This window comes from Onychomys torridus, chromosome 19 (genome assembly GCF_903995425.1).
Source record: "Onychomys torridus chromosome 19, mOncTor1.1, whole genome shotgun sequence".
NCBI classification, from domain to species: domain Eukaryota; kingdom Metazoa; phylum Chordata; class Mammalia; order Rodentia; family Cricetidae; genus Onychomys; species Onychomys torridus.
This window is the reverse complement of record NC_050461.1, coordinates 56,435,291-56,453,071: the sequence shown is the minus strand read 5'-3', so window position 1 is coordinate 56,453,071 and position 17,781 is coordinate 56,435,291. Positions and strand designations below refer to the sequence as shown.

The 17,781-nt window shown below is 45.4% G+C and overlaps 1 protein-coding gene across 1 annotated transcript in view; it reads right to left on the bottom strand.

Annotated features, from left to right (window-relative positions):
• The window catches only part of Pacrg (parkin coregulated), a 466,156-nt gene that overhangs the window by 199,896 nt on the left and 248,479 nt on the right, over nucleotides 1–17,781 (bottom strand). The window contains exon 3 of the mRNA XM_036169261.1: nucleotides 14,179–14,350. Within this exon, the coding sequence (XP_036025154.1) occupies nucleotides 14,179–14,350 (172 nt within the window). The remainder of the gene's footprint in view (nucleotides 1–14,178; nucleotides 14,351–17,781) is intronic.

The following is a 17,781-nucleotide window of genomic DNA, read 5'->3' as shown; positions in this document are numbered from 1 at the left end:
GCCCCAGGTGGAGCTCCGTGTGTCCAGTTGTCGAGAAGGAGGAGGGGCTTTGGGAGCGTGAATGGTAGAGCCCAGGATTGGAAAATGCACAGGGACGAAAGGCCAGACGAATGGAAGCACATGAATTGTGAACCAAAGGCTGTGGAGCTCCCAGTTGGATCAGTGAGACAGTTGAGTGGCTTGGGACTGTTTGGGAGGCATCCAGGCTATGGGGCCTGGACCTGTCCTTAGTGCATGAGCTGGCTGTTTGGAATCTGGGGCTTACACAGGGACACTTTGCTCAGCCTAGAAGGAGGGGACTGGACCTGCCTGTACTGAATCCACCAAGTTTAAATGAATCCCCAGGGGAGTCTTGGCCCTGGAGGAGATGAGAATGGAGGGGAGGGGATGGGGGGAAGGTGGGAGTGGGGGTGGGAGGGGGGAGGACAGGGGAACCCATGGCTGATGTGTAAAATTAAAACACAAATATAAAAAAAGGGGGGGGGAATGCTAAAACCAGTACTGCTTATGATTGGAAACAACCAAAACCTTCCATGGCCATCAAGTTGTTAAAGGAGAAAACAGTTTATCTACAGGGTGGAGAATTATTTGAATATATTTATTTGTTTATTTTAATTTTTGTATTGTTTTAGAGCCATTAATGCAATTTAGTACTTGGTGAAAATGGACTTTCTTTGTGTTGAGTATTTCATTTTCCTTATAAGTGATACTGTTTGTTTGAACAGATAAAAGCATCAGCTTCTGAAATGCTCTCAAAGATGCAGTCACCAGCATGTTCGATTTTGTACTCTCAAGGCTCTGTGAGGACTTGCGACACCCACACACTCCTTTCATTCTTGTAGCTGAAGCTAGGTCTGGGTATCCTACATACTGAGTGCCTGGTACAGTGGCTGGGCAGCTCACGGCAGCTTTCAGGAAGTGAGGTATGCTGTTCTGAGCACACTACTTCAGGAACTTAGACAAGTGTTTGTGTTTTTCCACTGTCAGACTTTACTGACATTTTAATACATTCACAAGGTTTCACTGGGAGCAGTCACAACTCTCAGACCACACAGGAAACACATGCATAGGTTATAAATGGCTGCAAAGGCCAAAGACAGCCACCTCAGAGGTCAGCGACTCCCACAGAGGCCCTACTAAGAGGCAGAGAGTCCTCAAGGGAATAGATAAATAACCCTGCTGGAGGTCTTCAGGGGAGGCTGCTCCAGGGTCAAGGTATGAGGTCACAGTTTTGACTGAGTCTTGGTGTCTAGTCAGGCCGTAGAACTGAGCTGCAGGATCATCGAGGTTCTTAGAGACAATGGACCAGACTGGGTCCAGATGAATATACAGGTGGACAGACAGGTGATAGGTCCAGATGGGTGGGCAAACAGACAGATAGAAAGGCAGCCATTTGAGTGGGAAATCAAGCTGAGCTGAAGCCAATGGGATGGTTGGGATTTCTCTGAATGTGGGTTCCACTGATGCACACACTAGGTGGTCAGGTGACAGATCAGTAGAAGTCATCACAACTCCTGTGTTAGGTGTCCAGGTAAAGATGGTCGACCCTTTGCTTACTCTGGTGTGCTCAGTAAGTTTTCAGGCCCCGTTTTCCAGATACAATTTCAGGATACTCATGTGATCAGCTCATAGAGTCCCCATTTTCTTCAATTAAACCACACAGTACACTTCTAGCCTTAGGAATGCATTACTCAACAGGTGTGTCCACTAAGGTGCAAGAATCATCCTGTGTCCTGAGCACCAGTGGCTTGTTCTTAAGGAGTAAGTCATAGTGACCAAGGAATTTTCACTCCAGGTAGAGTCAAATGCTACTTATAAAATGGAGTCTCCTCAGGGAAGGCATTGGAGAACACTATTTTTTTTTTTTTCTTCACAGTATGATATAACTTCAAGCAGGTCACAGCCTGAGTCAACATGCACTTTGGAATGGTATCATGGCTGTCTGCATGAAGCTTTAGCCCAGGTGACTTAAAGATGTTAACACTAAGGCTGAGGATGATGGTGACAACATTTATCACATGCATGTCACATGATCTGTTGGAAGCTTTAAATGTACTAGTTCATTCTACCACAGAAATGACCCCAAACATTGTGGTCAATTATTGTCCCCATTGTGAAAATAAGGTGCTGTGCCTCAGTACTGAGCATGGACATTAGTTTACTGGAGACAGGGAAGGCCAGTAATGGTGATGGTTCCTGCCTGCAGGTGCCCTGCCCCTGGCTGGTGCTGGCACTGTCTCGATGGCTCTGGCATGACTTTCTGGCATGGTCAGCTGGCAACTTTTGCTCTCACCTCTGCCATTGCTGTGCTTTTAGGTTGCATTTCCAATGTCCTTGTTCACGCAGGACTCGGCCTGATTTTGATTCCTCCTCACAGCTTCAGAGGATCTTTAGTTCTGGAAGGTGACCAAGTGCTGAGGTTGTCATCTAGCCTCTGCCTTGGATTGACACCACTGAGCCTTCAACAGGACACTACTCCCATAAGTGGATTCACAGGGCAACACAGGGTTTCATGTTCCAGCTCTGTTTAGATGGAAGGTGAAGACAGCAAGGCAACGGCCAGGTTAAGTGTGAGGAAAATGGGTGGAGATGAGGCATAGTGTGTGGCATGTGTGAGACGGTGAAATTCCATAGCCCGTCTGCTTAGGAGTGCTCATGTATGGCTGCTTTCCCATGAACTCAACTTATCCCAGCCCTCTGAGGTTCCTACTGCTTTCCTCCTCTAGGAAAGATGAGAACTTCCCTCCTGACCTTGTTGGGTCAGCACTAGAACATGGGTCTCAGGTGACAGCTTTGCCTAGGTTCCACATTCACTCTAGAACATGGGTCTCAGGTGACAGCTTTGCCTAGGTGCCACATTCACTCTAGAACATGGGTCTCAGGTGACAGCTTTGCCTAGGTGCCACATTCACTCTAGAACATGGGTCTCAGGTGACAGCTTTGCCTAGGTGCCACATTCACTCTAGAACATGGGTCTCAGGTGACAGCTTTGCCTAGGTGCCACATTCACGCTAGAATGTGGGTCTCAGGCCACAGCTTTGCCTAGGTGCCACATTCACGCTAGAATGTGGGTCTCAGGCTGCGGCTTTGCTAAGGTGCCACACTGGCTGCAGACTTTCAATTGATGCTCAAATGGGTCAGTATAGCCTGAGCTTTCTGTAGCATCAGATGGTCCCTACATCTCAGACTGACCACTTCTGGCTCATGGCACACACCCATGTCTCCCTTCACGGTGTGTTGGAAGAGGCAGACTCCTCACTCTGCAGATTGGATAACCAAGAAATGTTGAAGGACAGAGTTTGGCAAGCCCCTTCCTCTTCTCATCCCCTTTACCATGTGTGGGTGACATGGTAGGCTGCTTGGACCAGGATTATGCCTCTCCCCTTGGTCATAGCTCTAAAACCTCTGGGCGGGTGCAATTGTAACAAATGCCTTTTTCTCTGGAAATGTGGAGACACTGGCATTTGGCTATTCTTACACATGAGAGTGAAGGTGAGCAGAGAGTCTTAGAATCTACTTGGAACATGCTGACACCAGGAGGAGCAAGCTTTCAGATGGTCTTCACATACCAGAGCACATACCACCACAGCAAACATGCCTGAAGTGATGTTTAAGTCAGGGGAGTTATTAAGCAAGCCTTATGAAGACAGTTTGAATCATGTTTCTTTTCTGGTATCTTGTAATCAAAATAACCCCAAGTCATTTACCTCTTTTCCAATATAAAATCTTATTTGTTCTTCTTAAATTAAAAATATTATTTTTTTATAGTTTATTATCAATTTCAAAATAATGTACCTGTAAAATCTGGAAACATGCATGGAATGATTCACTCATTACAAGGGTAATGCATTCAAGTGTGTTTGCTAATTAAAAAGAATTCTCAGAGCAGGTTCTTGCTTTGTGCTATGGTTTTCACATTCTATTCACAACTGGTCCTTTTCTTTTCTTTTCCTTTTGTCCACTGGATGTCACTTAAGGAGGATAGTTTGCTTTCTGAGTGTTAGTATTCAAGCTTCCTGAGCTGGAGTCACCACGCTCTCCCCCACTTAGCCACAGCTTCTCGAGTCAGCTGGGCATGTGTCCCTGGCTGGTGCAGTCAGCCAGGTGACCTCAGCTCATTAGAGGTGTCTTAATGAGGCCACTGTCTCAGGCTGCTGCCACGTGCAGATTGGCAATGTTTCTGTGAGTTGGAGTGGTCAGGGTCGCCTCTCCTTCTAGTAGGTCATCTCACAAATGTACACCACTGGTCATGGACCAAAGATCTTACTGGGCAATTTAGAAACATGCACAACTTTACTCACAACTTCCTCTGATACACAAGAAGCGTCATAGCATTACAGTCTTTAGTTGGGGTTGCTGAATGGGCGTCTCTACAAGGCACTTTTACATAAGACCCATCATCACACGAGCACATCCAAATGGCCACATTACACTTTTGAAAATGGCATCTGTACACATTTCAGTGAAGAGAGCAGTTATTATATTGATTTTGAAAATATTTGATGTATTTCTTGTGCACTAGCCAGCTCATTAGATACTGTGGGGACAGAGTTCTTTTTCACATTATATTCTAAGTGATAGAAGAAGCTACAACATCTGCTGGAGAGAGAGAGTGAGGAGTGGAGACAGGACTGGAGTTGGGGGAAGGGGTAGAAAGGAGATTCTAAAGAGGCAAAAAGAAAATTGAAATTGGAGCATGGCTCTGAGGCTACTTAGCGCTTAGGCATGTGAGTTGGTGGGAGCAACTCCTGCAAGAGAGCAAAGGCACAGAATTGGCAAAGAGCCAAATAAGCCTTGTAGAGCATTGCTGTTCACACAGGCCAATGCAGGGAGCTGGTGAGAAGCTGACAGTGTGACTTGCTGCACATCCTGGGAACACATGGACATCATCAAGACGGACACAGAGCACATGTAGTTGTGTCTGAGAGATGAAAGCTCTTTGTCCTAGGGTTAAGGTCCATGGTCTGAGCCAGAAGAAAGCATCAGGAGACATGGCTTGAGGCATCATCAGAGGGCAGTAGGGAGAAAATGGAGAAGGGGTTTTGGAAGGGATTTGCAGCAGGTTGTACTAGAAATCTACATGCAAACCCCGTCCTAGCTGGCTTCTAAGAATCACACAGGGAGGAGCTCCCCATGGGCCAGATGATGAGCACAAGCTGGAGATGAAAGGACTCAACATGAAAGACCTTCACTGTGTCCACCACAGGGAGGCAGAGCTGGAAGCCGGCAGCTCACGGGTACGCTGTCCACCAGGACTGGAAGTGACAGTCTTCTACAGAGCATAAAAGGATACAGAGCTTCTGAAACTTGTTATTCATAATGTCTAGGGTAGCTTTGCACTCTGGGGCCCTGCTGAGGTTAGACAAGCCTAGACTGAGTCTGGCTCATGAGTGGTTACTAGAAGTGAGGGGTGTTACTTTCAGGATGAGGTGACAAATTGTTGCATTCTCTGTGGGAGACCCTCTGGAGCCCTTGATCCCTTGGGTGCTGTGACCAGCAATGTCAATCAGGGTGGGTTCCTGAGTGACTGGGGTGCCAGGACTCCTCACTAAACTGTGGAAGATGGCTGACTTGCTCTAAGTCACTCACTGTTTATGCCCTAGAGCTTGGGAGACTGGTTGCTATTGTAAAACCTACTGTATTCCAATTGAGAGAATTTCCTTTATCATCATCAAAGAATCCTATTCCTTGTTTTTAAAACTATGAATGGCTTTTCCTGCTAGTTTCAAGACATCGAACAACATTTGAGCTTTGATCCGCTCAACCTTAATTTTCTTGACAGTCACTCTGAATTCATTCTTCCATTGGTTTCTTATGATGCTCTATAACAGATAAGACAGGAACGTGGTTTGGCCATCTTTAATGTGCACTGGGAATACACTTCATTTATTTCCTGTAAGTTAATGCCTTACCACATCATATAAAAAGCAGATATTTGAATCTAATTTCAGGCAATGTTCTTGTGAATGTTTGCAATTTTAATGCAACATTTTTATTATTGTGCCACTAACATGCTTTCTAACATGTTAAATAATTATGATTTCTAACTTGGCTCATGGTTATTTATAAAAGCACATCTTAATTTCAAAATAGAAATGTTTCATCTATCATTTTAAAGACTGATTTCCAGCACAACTTACATTTTGATTATTCAACGTGTTTTACATGATTTCCACCTTTGGTGCTTTCTCTGAGTTTTGTCTTAGGCCTGCGTGGTGTGTGGCTGGCTGAGTGAATGTTTTTGCATGCTGTGGCAATGGTGACCTGCAGACGCACACACAGCAGGCTCAGGCGTGGTTCACATTTTGACCTTAGCATTTGGAAACAGCGTGATATGATAACACTGCCCATCTGACATGACTGAGTTGGAGGTTCTGAGGGCTTGGGAATGAGGTGGCTGCTTCCCAGCGCTGCTGCAAGGATGGGCCGATACAATTCTAGAAAAGCCCAGGGAAGGCTTGCAGACGAGAACAGTCCTGGGAGTTGGTGTTACAGTGAGAAGCTTTTATATACTTTCCTCAGTCCTTTCCTGAAGAAGAAAGCAATGTGGGCCGGGGAGACAGCTTAGTAGATAAAGTGCTTACTGCACAAACCCAAGTTCCAACCCTCAGCACCCAATTCAAGGACAGGTGGGTGTGGCATTGTGCCTGTAATTCTAGTCCTAGGGAAGCAGAGGCAGGAGATCCCTGGGACAAGCTGTATGGCTAGACTAGTCTTATTTGAAAGTTCTTGGTTCAACTGAGATTGTTCATGGGGCTCCACGAACCTGACATGCACACACACACACACACACACACACACACACACACACACACACGTGTACATCCGCTCCCCAGGCATTAAAAAGAGAATAGTCTGAAAATTATTTTAATCATATCAACAAATTCGGTAGAATAAATGTACTTTAAGGTTTTCCTTATAAGGATGGGCTTTCTTTTTATCTTCTGGGAATGATAACAAAATGCCAGTTTCTTTGTCTGATTTTGTTTTTGTTTTGAAACAGGGTCTCACATAGTGCAGACTAGCCTCAAACTTGAGCAGAAGCTGAACTTGACCCTAAAATCCCAGTCCCCTTCCCTCTGCCTCCCCAGTGCTGGGATTTTGAACTATGACAACAGGTCAGCCTTTTAGAGCCCAGTGAAAATGCTAGAGTGTTTGGGGAAAAAAAGAAAATCTAAGTTAGGAAGAGCTGTATTCTCTGTTCTTAAGGTAACACAAATTAAGTAACAAAAACTCAACACTAAAATACTCATCGATTTCAATGTAGTACCTTGAATCAGAAAATAAACAAAAATTCTTACCCAAGTATTTATAATATAGTCACAAATGAAAAGGAAAAGAAAATGAATGGAAGGAGTCAAAGTTCACACAGAACTGGAGACATAGCCTGGTGTGCTATGGTCACAAAATATGGTGAGGGGGGCATCAGATTCTGGTCTGTTAGCAACCAACAAGTTATCTTGACTAACTCAAATGCTAACAAAGGGACAATTTATTTATAGTTAATGAGTAAAAGGACATGGAGCACTGTTCCCTCTCACCCCCAAAGCCTAAAAAATACCCTTCAAGAACAAATGATCTAAAATCATCTAAAATACATGCATTGAGAGATAAGAGACTAACAAAGTATATTCATAAAGGAAAAATTAATTAATTAAAAGAATATGAGAAAAAACAAAGTTAAGAATAGCTAAAATAAAATGTTTTAAGGTTGGGGATAAAGTTCAGGAAGTTTTCTAGGATGCAGAACTATGAGGCAGAGATGGAAACCTGGGTCAGCTTGTGAGGCAGGACACACTGAATGGGTGTTCTGAGGCAGGAAAAGACAACAGCCGCGTCCTCAAAGAAAGAATGCAGGAAAAGTGTCTAGTGCTGAGATGTGTGCCTCTAAGTTGAAATGTCCCAGTAACACTAGTGGGAAACTAACCAAACACATCATCAAGAAAGCTTCTATCACCAGAAACAACAAGAAGATGGAAAATACTTTGAGAGACTAGGGGAAAATCATAGGCAGATGAAGCTCAAATTATAACTTTTTTTTTTTTTTTTTTTTTTAACAGAGTCTCTCTACATAACTCCGGCTGTCCTGGAACTTAATGAGTAGACCAGGCTGGCCTCAAACTCACAAAGATCTGCCTGCCTCTGCCTCCTGAATACTGGGATTAAAGGAGTGCACCATAGTGCCTGGCAAAGCATAACCTTTTTTTATTTTTTATTTTGGTTTTTTAAGACAGGGTTTCTCCATGTTGTTTTAGGTGCCTGTCCTAGATGTCGCTCTGTAGACCAGGCTGGCCTTAAAGTCTCAGAGATCCACCTGACTCTGTCTCCTGAGTGCTGGGATTAAAGGTGTATGCCACCACCGCCTGGCTATAACTTCTTTCTTTTTAAGACACAGAAATGTGGCCTCAGATGTGCAAAACTAATAATCGAGTTTTATGAAGTTTCCAATTTCCAAGAACTAAAAGATATATTCTTCCTGAATTTAGGAAGTTGCTAGAAGGCATGCCTTATGGAAAAGATGAGGAAACACACCATCAAGGAACAAGTTCATGTACAAGATGCCAGAGCACATGACAGGTTAGGGGACACAAGGTCCAGCCCAGAGTGTCAAGATGGAGGGTCAAAGAATGAGTGAAACCAACCAGTGGCCATCTGATGTTCTGAGTACTTGGGAAACAACATTCTCTTACTAGGTCTTAAGATACATGGGGAGAAGCCTGAAATCCTGAAATTGAGCAGGCAAATAGAGAGCCGATGTGAACACCAAGACAAATCATATGGCAAATTTAACTATTGCAGGGGAACAGTGATTACTGAAGTATAAAAACAGATTGTTCACTGAATAAAAACTGATATAACTATACTGAAAAGCGGGAGGGGGCCAAGGTAGATTCTTCCCCAGTAGAGGGACCACAAGCTCCTAACAGAACAAGTCTCCCTCACATGCTGCTGAAGAAAGAAACCTCTCTCTGGTGAGAGAATCCCTTCTCCAATTTCTCTGTGGACACTGCAGACGACTTGTCTGTCTCTCCTCTTCTTGCACACAGCCTTGACAGTGCCTCCCTGCACATCATGTGCTCTACCATCTGCCGTGTTCATGCACGGCTACCCAGAGCACCTATCCACTTCTGTCATCATTCACATCACGAGCAAAGTAGGATTGCTCCATTCCATAGGTAGAATGGAGAAAGCTCACCTTTGTTATTTCCCACAACTATTCTGTATGCTGCTGTCCTGTACCATGCTTCCATGGCAGTGTGTGGGTACCTAAGCTTCCTTTCTGCCATGCTGGCCTTGCTGGAACCTGGCAGCTTGAAGGAAGTGTGGCATCTCTGGTCCCTCCATGTCTGTACTGTCCAAGGTTCCCTCATCTCTACTGCTTGGTAGAGATTCTAGATCTGAAAGCCAAAGAGGAGACACTGGAGGACCGACAAATACCACCTCTCCTGGCAAAGAAGTCTGTTGCCTTCCAGAGACAAAGGGCGTCAGTATATGCAGCTAGTTGCCCTTCATATGCTATGCCTTAGTCTTCAGTGCAGTTTTGAAGACCAAATCTTTATTGGGAGTATGCTCATCAACATAAGCCAATATTCTTTCTTTCTTTCTTTTTTTTTTTTTTGTTTTTGTTTTCGAGACAGGATTTCTCTGTGTAGCTTTGTGCCTTCCCTGGATCTCGCACTGTAGACCAGGCTGGCCTCGAACTTACAGAGATCTGCCTGCCTCTGCCTCCCCAGTGCTAGGATTAAAGGCGTGCGCCACCACTGCCCGGCTGCCAATATTCTTTCTATACTTGAGACCTCTTAATATTAAATTTTACCTTAAAAATTTTTGTATATGATGTGTGCATATGTGTATATATGCATTCCTGTATGTGAGCATAGGTGTGTGTATTCCGTGGCATGCATGTGAAGGTCACAGGTTCACCTTGGGCATCCCACCCTCGTCTTGTACCTTGTTTGGGTCAGAGTCTCTTTGTTTTGCTCTCTGAGGTGCTTGCTGGGCTGGCTGGTCCTCGAGCTGCCAGGGATTCTCTTACCACATCTCTCATCTCACTACGGGAACACTGGGATTGAGGAGATGAGCCACCATGCCATGAACTCTTTTCTGCTAACTACTTCCATTTAACTCTAGGGGTGGTAGTGACTGCTGACCATGAGGTCTGCAAACTCTGAGATCCTCATTCATAGGGCTGGAGGTATCCTTGATGTGTTTTATATCTCATGAATATATAGCTCTTTACAACTGGGGGACACAGTGCCATGCTGGTCCCTGTCCTCTAACAACTGGGGGACACGGTGCCAGGCTGGTCCCTGTCCTGTAACAACTGGGGGACACGGCGCCAGGCTGGTCCCTGTCCTGTAACAACTGGGGGACACGGCGCCAGGCTGGTCTCTGTCCTCTAGCAACTGGGGGACACGGCGCCAGGCTGGTCCCTGTCCTGTAGTGCCCCTCTCGCTCTGCTGTCTGGGCTTCTGCTGCAGTCAGGCTGACTCTGGTTATCCTACTTCTTGATGCCCAGCATTCCTGGTACAGAGGTTTTTCTCTGTCCTTCCTTTCTCCATCCTGCCTTCTTTTTCTTTTTATCTTTCCTTCCTTCCTTCCTTCCTTCCTTCCTTCCTTCCTTCCTTCCTCCCTCCCTCCCTCCCTCCCTCCCTCCCTTCTTCTCTTTCCTTCTTTCTTTTGCAAATGTGCTTTGTCATCGACTTCTTTTCATCGATGATTTTCTTCGCAAGGTGTGAGCTCCTTGACTGCACAGAGGTGGTTTTTCCTCTCGGGACCTGTCTTTGATGCACCTCTGCCTTGGTTTCTGTCCTCCTTGTTCCAACACTTTTCCAGGCAACACCACCTGCAGTTCCGGTTTGGGTCCCAACTTCCTGTTAATTCTGGTTACTCACCTCCTTCTTCCTGACTTGTCCTTTTCTGCACCGCCTTTTCACAGGCTGGAGCCCAGACTTATGCGCTTGGTGTTGGACCTGGTGATTCTCTCCAACTCTTTGTCTGCTGTCCTTTGGCTCCTGCACCTTCCCTTACTGCATTCATGTGCCACCACCCCACCCCACCCCACCGTGGTTCTGCTCTTCGGTTTGCCAGAGCAGAAGACAGACACAGTTGTGGCTGCTCCTGCCCTTCCCTTCCTCCTCGGCTCCATTTTCAATCCTCTTCTGGATTTGACAAGCAGAGAATCTAGATGCTCGCTGTGGCTGCTGTGCTCCGATGGGATGGATTTTTCTTGTCTTAGCTGTAGATCAAACATTAAGCCATGATTCCCAGGTCAGGCTACCAGGAGACTCTTCCTTCTTCCCCTTACCCACAACAAAACATCCTTTGGCGGTTCCTAGAAGTTGGTGCTGTGTCACGGACCCCAGCGAGGTTAAGCCAGAACATTCCATTACTGAACCTGAGTATTTTGGAGCTTCTAAGCCAGAGTAGCTCATGAGAGTGGAAACTGACAGAAAGGAGCAAAGGTAGTTGTGCCGAACACACAGAGATCCGCCTATCTCTGCCTCCCAGGAGCTGGGATTAAAGCGTACGCCACTGCCACCTGGAAACTCTTTCTTCTTTAAAGCCTTTTAAAACTGGGGTCCCGAGTGGAGGAACAGGGAAAAGGGGAAAATTATATTTCTTTTCTTACTTTTTTTTTCAACTGGGAAATACTAGACCCACTGAGTACGTCCATGTTTCATTACAGGATTAACAATTATGTAATTATTTAATAAAACAAATCCCGGATTCTGGGAATGCACAGAGTGCATGGATCCTACCTCTCTTCCCTAGCGTGAGTTACTCGTGTTCTGCCTTCACAGATGCTAATTAGAACAGCTAGCAGGTGATAGAAGGTTCATTTTTGCCCCTAAAGTCATAATTATCCCAATAGTGTGGTTTGAAAATAAGGTACACACAGCTACTACATGTCATGCCAATTATGTACACCAGCCTGTTTCTAGATCAATTAGCCTCAATCCAGAATTCTACCTGGAAGATGTATTTTATGCACATATTTCCCACCCTGGGCTGAAACCTGCAAGATGCTGCATAGTGAACCGTTAACATTTCTCTCTGAGACACGCTTGACTTTCAGTGACAGGAACCAGGATGGGTATATGGTGACCACATCCTGGAGAGCCATGCAATAACAGGCACCAGGAACAAATTGTCCTGGCTCCTGGAACCTTGGGCTATTCAATTCCTATTTTGTTAATTTCCCTGATGAATCATGTTCACTGAGTTTTTAATGTTTCTTCTATCAGTAACTGACCTAGGGGGTCAGTGCCGACATTTTATCTTCACTGCTTCTTTCAATTTATTTATGACACAGATCAGATAAATCAACTAACTGTCATTCACCTGGGGTCACCTCTCTGATTTGGCCTGCTTTAATGGTAAAAAGTAATCTAAATACCATGTAGGAACACTCTTTCTGCACCCAGTATCTGCACCAAGGAAGTGTGGAAACCTCTCGGGGAGGCACCCATCTGGAGACAGAGTATCTATTTTAAATTGTAGGATCAAGATCTTTGCTGCTCTTCTGATGGGTGTGAGAAGGAATGGTCAGGTGGTTCCTGGAGAGGACATTCTGGCCCCTTTTGGTTTCTCTGTGAGACTTGTATATCACCTTTGAAGAAATGTGGTATCTCAATTACAAGTGACCAACTCCAAGCCAATGGCCCGGTGGAGAGAACAAATCCCAAGTAGGAAAGGTTCGAGTGAGCTCGGCTGCTGTCTCCTTCCCGAGGGCCCTGTAAAGGCTCCTTCAGGTGGCTGACGGATGAGAGGGAGGGCCGCTGCTGGCTACTCAGGGCCCATTTGAAGGGCGTTCCTTTTCACATGAGGTCGCTTTGACTCTTCTTGGGGAGAAGAAGTGTGCTGGTATATTACCATCTCTCCAGAAGTTCAAAGCCAGCCCAGAAAGTCCCAGAGCTGACTCTGCGAGTAGTGATGGGATTTGAATGCTGAAGTGCTCAAGTCCCAAATCTTAATGCTGCTTACTTACTTCAAATCAATAAAAGATGACCATGAGCAAAACCAAGTTCCCCAGGTGTTGGGTAGTGGTCCCCGTGCCGATCTCTTTTCTTCTCATTGTGGTCACACCACGTGGCCAGAGCACCCCTGAGACAATCAAGGTGGGCCCTGAAAGCCTAGAAGCCCAGGAAAGGTCCTTCCAGTCTTTGGGAAGCTGTTGGCTTGGATAGGAGATGACACAGCACACTAGGAGGGGAGGCAAGGTCCTTGTCACCCTGTGTGAGCCATGGGCCAGCTGAGTCCAAAGCTGGGAGGTGGGAATACCTGGGGTGGTTCAAGCCAGGGAAAAGACAGAACTTCATCCTCTGTGGAGTTCTCAGGGGCTCAAACCTCCTGATTTTAAATAGCAGTGACAGTGAAAGGTATAGCAAGTTGCACTGGGTATATGATGACCTATGAGAGGTGATGGCCTGATTCTCCATCTGGGGATAGGCAGACCTCTCTGAGTCTATGGTGGTTATGTTACCCGTGCTAGCAGAAGATAGGAAGACAGACAAGATGGAGAGCAACCAAAACCTCATCTGGTGCCTGGAGAGCTCCCAGAACACCTCAGCAAACAGCATGAGAGACTACTTTCGGGCAAGCTGGAGGCAGTCATGCCTGAGCAAACTGCAGAAAGGAACATGTTCTCACGGCATAAACAGAAATGCTCATGGTCCTTGTCTCCGAGAGTCACTGCAGGAACCCACTGTGGATTCAAAAGTCCCTGTGCTAAAAACTATTTTCTGCATTCCAGAACCCCAAATTATGACTCCTAATACCTCACAGATACTTGGCAAAACTGTATTTCTATTTAACTTAAAAAACTAGAGGTGCTGTTTAACAAGAACTTGTGGTTTGGGTAGAGAACACATAAAATGTCATACACGTTACCCCTGAATGGACAAGTTAGTGTCTGAACACTATATCATGACCATGCAATATCTCAAATTAGCATGCCTCTCACATGATTTGATTTGGTTGTGGTTAAGTCATGGTATAGTGTTAGTGATGAGAAGTATTTTCAGAGATTTCAGTTGTCTGGCCTCATAAGCCAACTTATAAAAATTCCCACCAGCCTGGGGATCGTCTCGGTCTGTTGTGTTTTACTGCTTAATTAGCAAGTTGTCAAACGTGGTGGAGTGAGACAGAGTGATGCTTTTTTACCTGTTCACTTACTTTTTATCGGGATAATGAGCTGTGGGATGACAGGTAGAATCTTGTTCCCCCCGTGTTCCAGCATGTCGTGGATTCCTTGCCGAGCAAAAAACTCATAGGGAAACGTCATTTCACAAAGCCCATCAAAAAACAGAGGCAGGTAATGATGGTAATCCAGCTTCTCAATTTCCACCTGGAAGCAGAGAGGAGAAACACGCTGTGAGAAAAACGGGGAGCGGGGTGTGCAGGGCCACCACGCAGCTCTGTCCCCTGCTTTGGGGAAGAAGACTCTCCAGTCCTTCATGGTCGTGTGACTGACCCCTGCACCCACCAGAATCCTGCCAGATGCCTTTCAGCTCTTGGCAATGAGAGTAACATTGTCAATTTTCAAATCTCAACCATCAGGTACCTTGGTCACATGTCATCTACATTGGGAGCACATTAATAATTTGTTGATTTCCTTAGGGTTTTTGTTTGTTTGTTTGATTTTTGTTTTACCATTTGGGCCGAGTTTGATCTTGAATGTTCAGATGGGGATTCAAGATAGGTACATTGAAAACACAAGTGTAAGAACAAAATGAAAGAAAGCCTAAACCAGTTGAAATAGATCGGTATATAAATTTCTAACAAGAACCTAATAGGGAATATATATGAATGTTAATAACTGGCCAATAAGGCAGTTAGGACCACACATGGTTTCCTGGAACATGGGTGACAGTATAATACTGGTGCCACCAAGAATACAAGGGAGTGAATAACTCATATTCCAATCCTAAGTGGATCTTTTCACACACAGATCAGTCTCCCTTGCCTGCTTCTTGAGGAGCAGAGCTGTGTCTGTGTCCCCTAGGCTGCATCCCTCACCCCCCCCCCCCCCATGTCACAGCATGGCCTCCTGCCGGACCCTCACAGTGACCTCCAGCACCACTGAGTGCAGCTGGGGCGTGGGGACTAAATTCTAGGGCAGAGCACTCAGCAGGTGGGTGGGGAATCATGCACATGGCCGAGACTGGTTTTCACCCAGCTCTCCACCATGTAGAAGAGCCAGACTGACCTTGGCAAGGTGGTAGTGAGATAGTGACTCAACACAGACACACTCATCTATGCTGCAGACAGAAGTGGCTACCCCAGAACAGTACCAATTTCCCTGTTTCCACGTCTTTACCAGTCACCCAGTTCCCTGTGATCACCTACTTAAGTGACCCTCGAGAAATGCACCCATAGTAACAGGACGTTTTCCCTCTCAGCCTTCTGGGGTCTACAGGCTCATCTCTGCTCCCTGCTCCTTGTCAGTTTACACAGCTCTACTTGGTTCTAGTAAGAGTGTGTGAAATAGCTGCTGAGTAATGGTGTTTTTAACGTTCTCTGAACATTTCAAAGTGTTTTTGGAGTGGTATTTTGCACACTATGGGAAATTTACTGCTGTATCGCTTGGATACAAATGGTACAACATTACCTGTAATTTACCTTGTCACCTGATTCATAGTCAATTCCTGTACATTTTTTTAACTTTATTTTTAAGTATATATAGAAAATCCCATGTCACGGTTCACAGTCATTCTCTGTTACAGAAACTTATATTTAGCTTATTTTCCTTTTTAGAATGTTGTGCTTGTAGGCGTGGACCCATATAATTATCAGTTTTTGTATTTTGATATGATCTAAGACTGTATTTTCATATGTTAACTTAAGTCATTTATAGGTATAACTGTGCCTGATTTAACGCCTGTCATTTTTATGGTTTCTAGTTTTATTTTTCATTTGTTTTTTCTTTCTATTTCCCAGTTGTGTTAGGTAGATTGTGTTTTATTTATTATGTTGGATGATTTTGCAATGACTTTGAAGCTAGAACAGCTTGTTGAAACACTTTATTGTAGCTGTCTTTTTCTTTCTCAGGTATTTTCAGATATATATTTTTGGGGAGACAAGGAAGTTAAGTATCTCCTAACATTATCGTTGACGTGCTGATTTTTCTTGGGATCCTGTTTTTGCTTTCCATGATTTGAGGCAATATTATGAATAACAATGATGTCAGAGTTCATGAAACCAGGAACTACCAACATTGCATTGGTGTCCTTAACACAACCATGTTAAAAGATGTAACTAGCATCTCAGTGGTCAGTATGGGGAACCTGCTGGCACAGGGTGTTTAAAGCTCCCTTAAGGTCGACTGAAGCTCATAAATAATACTAGAGCTGGGATTCAAACCTGAGCCATCTGGATGTGAGATGCTGTACCACCTTTCGGCTTTGTTGTTGAGCACACTGGGGTTCTAAACTGCTATACCCTGGTGAATTGTCCTTTGTCCTTACGTCTTCATTTTCCTCATCATTATCAATGCAATTGGATGAAGTCTAATCAAATATTAACATCCCTATAAAGTGTGCTGTCCATTCTTTTACTTCCTTCCTTTCTCTGACCTTGTGTTTGGAAGGCCTCCCCTACTCCACCTATGTTGGGATTTGCTTTGTTTTTATGAGCATTGGTATTTGGGCTGCATGTAGGCCTGTGTGAGGGTGTTGGGTCCCCTGGAACTGGAGTTACAGAAGGTTGTGAGCTGCCACGTGGGTGCTGGGAATTGAACCCGGGTCCTCTGGAAGAGCAGTCAGTGCTTTTAACCGCTGAGCCACCGCTCCAGCCCCTCCCTCTTCCATTTTGTAATGTTTCTTTAAATGACAAACACTGAGTACCCCCATGACGCTGTTTTCAAAGAGCTGTGAGGAAAGTTCATAAGGCAACACAGAAAGAGACGGGAGCAGTCACAGACAGGGCGAATGACAGAGGCTGAGTGGTGAGGCTGAGAGAGAAGCAGGCTAGCCTCTGTCCTCTCCTGGCCTGCTTGTCGCCTGCACAGCAGCCGTCAGAGCGGATCTGCTGCCTTCACAGTGCACAGCAACCCGCCATTGCACGTTGACAACACAACCTTCTTTGCATGCTGTAGGTGCTGCCCACCAGATGCGAGGTGACTTCCTCATGAAACTTCCCACTTGCATGGCTTCTAGGGGCCCGTTTGATGAGCAGAATACTGCTTCCTTTTGTTGAATTTACCCAGGCCTTGGCAAGCCCTCTTGGGGTCCACTCAATATAGGAGCTTTGCGTGTTTTAATAACATTTTATCTGACTTCTGACTTTTCTTTATTGTCCTTCCCTCCTTCCTAACCCCTCCTCTTCCATTTCTGTTTTCCCTAAATTCCTCCTAAGAGCAACAGGACCATTTTCACAGTCACGTGTTTCAGAAGAGTCCTCTGGAGTGATGCCTATGGCTCTCTCCTTCCACTATCTCTATACCCACTTTCCCACCGATTCCCCAACTTCTTCTGATCAAGGCCACCAAGGATCACCTTTTATTTAATCCTCTTGGCCCTCTTCTGATCTCATTAGTCCAACACAGCATCCCCATGAACTTACCATCTTCCCTGGGCCTCCTGGTAGCACATCCCCACTGCTGAGTCCCTCCCACTCCTTTGGGTGATGGACTTCCACTGCTTCTGACCAGAGCCCCACAGGGCTTCCCTGACCTGTGCTGTGGATGCCTTCGCATCACACTGCCCCCCGCCCCCAGCATGGGCAGCGCTCTGGAGACTCACTTGCCTTCATCTCTCCCCACTTGGAAACTTTCTTTGG